General features: G+C 43.1%; 1 protein-coding gene across 1 annotated transcript in view; it reads right to left on the reverse strand.

Moving 5' to 3' along the window:
* The window catches only part of LOC132787886 (uncharacterized), a 48,846-nt gene that overhangs the window by 10,705 nt on the left and 31,618 nt on the right, over positions 1–6,523 (reverse strand). Inside the window, 6 exon segments of the mRNA XM_060795227.1 lie at positions 494–631; positions 929–1,340; positions 3,395–3,643; positions 5,186–5,379; positions 5,489–6,385; positions 6,499–6,523. The exon segment at positions 6,499–6,523 is cut by the window's right edge and continues 51 nt beyond it. Of these exon segments, the coding sequence (XP_060651210.1) occupies positions 494–631; positions 929–1,340; positions 3,395–3,643; positions 5,186–5,379; positions 5,489–6,385; positions 6,499–6,523 (1,915 nt within the window).

The following is a 6,523-nucleotide window of genomic DNA, read 5'->3' on the forward strand; positions in this document are numbered from 1 at the left end:
AATTTTCTTTTCTGACTTTGCGAGAAATGTGTTGCATACTATTTTATTATTTAAATACCATTTGGTTACTCAGTGGTACATATATCTTGAACACTTATGAAATACTTATCATCGATGAAATGAATTGCATGTGAACCCAGGACCTCATAAGACTACATTGAAAAATAGTTAACGGCAGCTGACTAACTAAGGTATGATCGAAAATATACTATAGACAGCCAGATAAAAACTTTGTAGAAATATCAATTGATTCGAAAATTCTGTAATATAAACCTTCTATTGTATCGAATCTATCTATCGAATTCTGAGAACTTGTTATTTTTTAGATTAATGTTCTTAAAGTGCTCTTATTTCAAGAACACAGTTTTGACGATATACATTTGTTCTTAATTTCGGAAATAGGCTTGTTTTTTTTTTCAGTGTGTACTTTTGCACTCATTGAGTACGCTGTTGCAACGGCAACTGCAACTGCAGCAGTGCAACTGCAACTCACCTGATGTGATATGGTATCGTCCATCGCAATTTGCTCCTGCAGCCGCATTGTGCGCTCCTTAATCCACTTGATTTGATCACGACTCTCGCAGATTTCGCTGAACTTCACGAGGTTTGGCAGCACCAGAATGTGATTTTGCTGCAAGTGAGTAGCATAAAAGTTAAAAGCAAGTTTTACGCTCTGTGTCCCGTGTGTTCGACAAGCGTCGACATGTTTCCAATTAGCCAACTGACAGGGCAACAAATTCAATTCTAGCCCGGGACAAATCAGTTGCAAAACTTCGCTTATGTCGCATGTGTGTCGCTTTTCGCCCCAAAGGATCATTCACTCAAATGGATTGGCATGTAATGTCCGTCTAGATGCTGCCACACTTGACATAATGAAATTATGCTGCACGTTGCAAGTGCATTCACCTCTCACTCTCTCAGTGCTTACCTCGATCATCTGTTGCAGCACATCGAAGACCAGCTGCATGCTGCTGCGAAAATCAATGCCCGACAGTTGCACAAAGTGACTATAGTTGCGCCAGGTGGTGTCAGTCATGTTGCTGTTGCTACTGGATTGCCGCCGTTCTGTGGCAGCCACCTGACTGTCTGACTCATCCGATGGGCTGCTGTTGCTGTTGCTGGCATCGGCGGCGGTGGCGGTAACATGTGGCATGTGGGGTTGGGGCTGTGCGTACGCTTCCATTTGAGCCCAACTGAAATTGAGATCGCATTGATTGGCCGCAAAGTTGCGTGTGCCAATCACATTGTTCTGCCGCCGCGTCTGACGCTCCAGATTGGCCTGATAGAAGACGTTGTTGCACGCATCGACAAGCAGCTGCACCTTGTGCAACTTCTTCAAACTGCAAAAAAAACAAACAAACGGAAATATGCAAATACAGAAATACAAATGCGATAAGTCTACCCCATTCTCCCCCCACCAAATTTGAATTAAACGACAGGCGCGTGGGAAATACGCAAGTGTTGCGTGTCTGGCGATAAAAAAAAAGTGGGGAGAAAAAAACATTTGCCCTTTATAGGCCTTAACTCAACTGATTGTTGGCCCAGCACATTTAACTCGCAATTAAGAACAAATTAATAATATCAACAATAAATATGCCACATTATTTTATTTAACCACACACACGCACACACTTCCATATTCGTGCACACACACACACACACATCAATTAAAAGTCAACAACTAGTTCGCAATAACTTTACGTTTTTATACCCGCTACCCATAGGGTAGAAGGGTATTATAACTTTGTGCCGGCAGGAAATGTATGTAACAGGTAGAAGGAGGCATCTCCGACCCTATAAAGTATATATATTCTTGATCAGCGTTAACAGCCGAGACGATCTAGCCATGTCCGTCTGTCCGTCTGTCCGTCTGTGTGTCTGTGTGTCTGTGTGTCTGTCCGTCCGTCCGTATGAACACCTAGATCTCAGAGACTATAAGAGATAGAGCTATAATTTTTTCGACAGCATTTGTTATGTTTGCACGCAGATCAAGTTTGTTTCAAATTTTTGCCACGCCCACTTCCGCCCCCGAAAATCAAAAAAATCGAATAACAAGCGTAATTTTAAAGTTAGAGTTGCGAATTTTGGTATATATAATAATAACTATAGTAGTTATGATTCCTGAAAATTTGGTTGCGATCAGATGAAAATTGTCGAAGTTATTAAAGAAATACTTTTGTATGGGCAAACACGTCTACTTACTAGGGTTGTTGCTTTAGATGACAATCTGGTATATTGTGCCGTCTATGGTATATTTTGAATGCGGTACTATATCAATATACCAAATATACTATTTGGTATATTTTTAGTATTTTTGCAGTATATTCGGTATATTTTGAGAAAATTATCGCAAAATATATTTCTTTTATTCAAAATGGGTAGCGGGTATCTCACAGTCGAGTGCACTCGACTGTAGCTTTCTTACTTGTTGTGTGTTGACCTGCGGCGCATGTAAAGAAATTTCATCATTTCAAAATATTTGTGCAATTTTTTATTTTGTGTTTGCTTTCTACAACTGCAGGCGAAGTTATTGTAGAAAAAGATTGTCACTTTTTAGAATGGAGAACGCTGCTCGAAAATATTTAAAATCAACACACGGTCAATTTGCAGGGTACATGGAATTGAATTGAAAATACTCTAACAAAAAAACAGGACTTAAAAGGGAAAATATTAAATAAAAAACTATATATAAAAGAAGCAATATAAATTTCATAACTAAATCAAATATTACACCATAATCTATCAATCAAAATTAAAGTGAAGGGCATCAGTTGGTTGTTGTGCTCTTATTGCTACCTATTTCAGTCAGTTTTAATTAAAAAAGTCAGAGAAATGAAATGTGTAGACTATTATAATACCCCGCAAAGCAATCCATAAAAAAAAATGTATATTTATAAATATTTATTGTTATGTTAAATACAAAAAAAGGATGCACCATAAATGCACTCAACTTTAAATGCTGATTAAATGATACTAAAGAATGTTGGCAATTTGCAATTTTTAATTTTTTTTGTAGTCGACACCTAAAAAACTTGTTTCGTATACAAATTGTTTTAGGTAACGCATGTTAACAAATTAGTTGTGCTTGTGAAAGTTCGTGTTCAGTTTGTTGGTAATTGCCAAAAAATAATATGCGTCAGGGGACAGAGAAATTTTTTGGTTTCGAAGAGAGAAAAGGGAGAGAGAAAAAGAGGAAATAGAGGATACATGATAGTTTGAAGGCATCACAGTACACACACACACACAAACACAACTTTAGGCGATGGCATCCTAATTTGTGCTTTTTGTTATTTACGCATTAAAAACTTTTGTGTGCCCACTTTTCTGAATATTAATTAGAATTTTCATAAATTTTACACACACACACACACACTCACACATAGAAGAGACTTACCTAATGCTGTCACAATTGATGCGCTGCCAGCGAGTCGTGTGATAAAACTGACTATTGCCATGTCCGACAATGGGGAAAGTTTTGTATGTCGTTAAAAGTTCCATGATGGCCTGCAGGCAGACTTGCTTGATCTGAAATTGTTCCTGTTGATCGACCATATGCTCATCGTACACTTTATTGATCAGCAGCAAGAACGTCATGAAATACTCCTCGAATTGCTGACGTGTTGTGTAGCCAAAGATTGAGAGGCTGCAGGGCAAAGAAAACAAAGTAAATTGCATGAATTTCTTAGCTATATTGTTAACAAAAGAGAATTGCTTGCAAATTTAATTCAATTAGTTGCACGCTTTAAATATTGAAAAGCCAGTTGGCAAATTAGGCATTGATTAGTTTTGTATTTTGTTGCCTGGCGGCTAACAATTTGCTTTGCTCTCAAGTTAGTTATGCCTCAAAAATGCATCGCAAAAGGTCAGAGAATGGCAGCAGCACATATTGCAGTTGCCTGATGACAAAAGTTGGCTAAAATCGTTGTCGTTGTTGTTGTTTGTTGTTGCTGATGTTAATGTTGCTGCTGCTGTTGCTGCTGTTGATGTAGTTGTTGCTGATGGCTCGGTTCAGCGGTTTGTGCGCAATTAGCAACTATGCGAAGAAGCAACGCGCTGTATCCTCGCATGACTCGTCCTTTTGCTGTCACACACACACACACACACACACACACGCGCACACATGCATTTATCTCACTTTGCTGCTCATAATTTGTTTATATCGCTGGCTGCCTGCGTTCTTGTGAAAGCCAACTCCCAACAGCTTTGCCTCCTCTCTCACTCACTCGCTGCCTTCTCGTGTGTCTCGAGCCCAAAGTGCTTGCCCTCTCTGTCTCTCTCTCTCTCTCTCTCTCTCTCTGTACCCCCTTTGGCTGTCACGAGTGTCATCATCATCATTGTCGACGTCACAGTTTCATCTAATAGAGCTGTTGATGTTCCGCTCTGTCAGCCCTTTGGGGGATTTTGTCGTTGGCTGCCGGGCTTCGCCGCTTCTGCTTCGCTGATGTGGTTTTGATGCTTTGCGCTTTAAAGTCGTCGTCGTCGTCGACTTTTAGGCTGGTCAGATATAGATATAGATACAGACTGTAGATACACACACATCACATCACAACTTATTTATACGCTCAATTTCTGGCTGATGACAATTGAAGCGCAGACAGCGTAATGATGACGACTCGCTAAAGGAAACAAAATGACAAACCAGTAGCTGTAGCTGGGGAGGCAGCAGCAGCATCAGCGGTTACATATCAGCAGCGATGTGGAAGCTGTCAGCCCACAAGGACGAGACAAACAAGCAACATTCAGCCAAGGACAAACCGACAACGGCGACAACAGGACAACAGACAACAGACATAAGCACAGCGATGACAATGACAACTTACAATAGCAACAAACAAACAGAGACAGACATAGAGAGAGCACATACATAGAGTTAGAGCAATGCTGACTGCATCTAATACAAGCTGCGGTTGTCCTTAACCAGCGTCATGCTCAGCTCTCCTCTGCTTAGTTTAGCTCAGCTCTGCATGTGGCTGCCAAGCGCTCGTCAAGCCTGTCAGTGCATTGTCAGCAACAACGTTCCCTGTTAGTGTGTGTGTGGCATGTGGCAGCTGCTGCTACTCTTGGTTGCTGGTCAGCCAATGTAGAAACATTGACAAAATCATAACTTAAGTGGCTCAAGGTGAGCACATCATACCATCCATAGATAGCAACATTCTCAGTTAATTAGCAAAGTCGATACACTTACCGCTTCACAAACTGACGCAGCACATCCACATCACTCAGACTATCCACTGGAATGGTGGGCAACTTGCCATCACTAGTCGTTGCCTGTTGCTGTTGCTGCTGTTGTTGTTGTTGGATGAGCTCGTAGGGAGTCACAGCGTAGGCATAGAACTCGTGTGTGCGCAGCAATGAGGTGCCAATGGATGCGATAAGCGACTGTAAATTGAAACAAAAGGGGAATGCGTGTGAGTGTGTGAGTCTACTCTGATGTTGACGAGCTACAAAGTCGGCTCTGATAAATGAGCAATGCGAATGTGTCACTTACCAACGGCACTTGAACCTGGGCCAACTCATGCCCCGCAGTCAACTCTCCAGCTCCTCGCCATGGACTCGACTCCGTCTCCGTCTCCAACTCCGTCTCCGACTCTGGCTTCGACTTCATATCCATTTGCGTTTCAATCAATTTGGCTAGGAAAATAGCCTGTGGCGCGGAGTTGGAGTGCGTTGCATGCAGACGATGTCGTTGATAGAAAATTGTATCCTGCAGCATGCGGCGTGCTGTGAGCACCACAACCTCCAGCAATTCCACTCGCAACGTGGCATCCGCACTGCCATTGAGTGCCCACCAGATGCGAGGCTGCTGCAGCAGCGCATCCAGACAGCTCAACAGCACGTTTAGCCCATCCTGGTCAGCATCCAGTTCGGATTGAAGCTGAAGCTGCTGCCGTGAGGCATGCGCCAAGCAGCGCATATAAGCGAGCATCGCAGGCAGCTGCTCGTGGCGCAGCAAATGCTCGTTGACAAACTTTTCAATGTGCCGGGCATCGATGTAAATGAGCGCCATCTCCTCGAGGCTGTGTGTGAAACGCAGGAGCGTGGTCAACGCCCGCACCACGTCCAACTGCTCGGCATTGTCCGTCGCTTTGATGTGCTCCGTATTGGCCACGCGCAACATCAGCGATGCACATGCAACACGCGCCAGCGGCGGCAGTTGCATGTAGTTAATGTGCGGCGCATGTTGTATGCACTTCTGCCGAAAGACGGCAACCATCGAGGACAGTGCTCCATCCAAGGCATGACGCAACAATCGTGCCTCCTGCACCGTTCCCAGACTACGCAAGAGTCGCTGTAACTTGGCCTCCGATTGGATCTCGAGCAGGAGTCGCATCAATTGCTGCTGCTGCTGAGGTGCGTCCGCATGTTGTGTGGCAAATTTGATTAGCTGCCAGGGCAAATTGGTCAGCAAAGCATCGACAGAAGAAAGAAGAAACGAAGAAAACAAGATTGAGAGAGCGGGGCTATAAATTAGCCAACGCGCTGTGGAGATCCACTTACCTGACCGAAAAGCCAGCTCTCATCA

This window comes from Drosophila nasuta, chromosome 2R, assembly GCF_023558535.2.
Source record: "Drosophila nasuta strain 15112-1781.00 chromosome 2R, ASM2355853v1, whole genome shotgun sequence".
In the NCBI taxonomy this organism is placed as follows: Eukaryota; Metazoa; Arthropoda; class Insecta; order Diptera; family Drosophilidae; genus Drosophila; species Drosophila nasuta.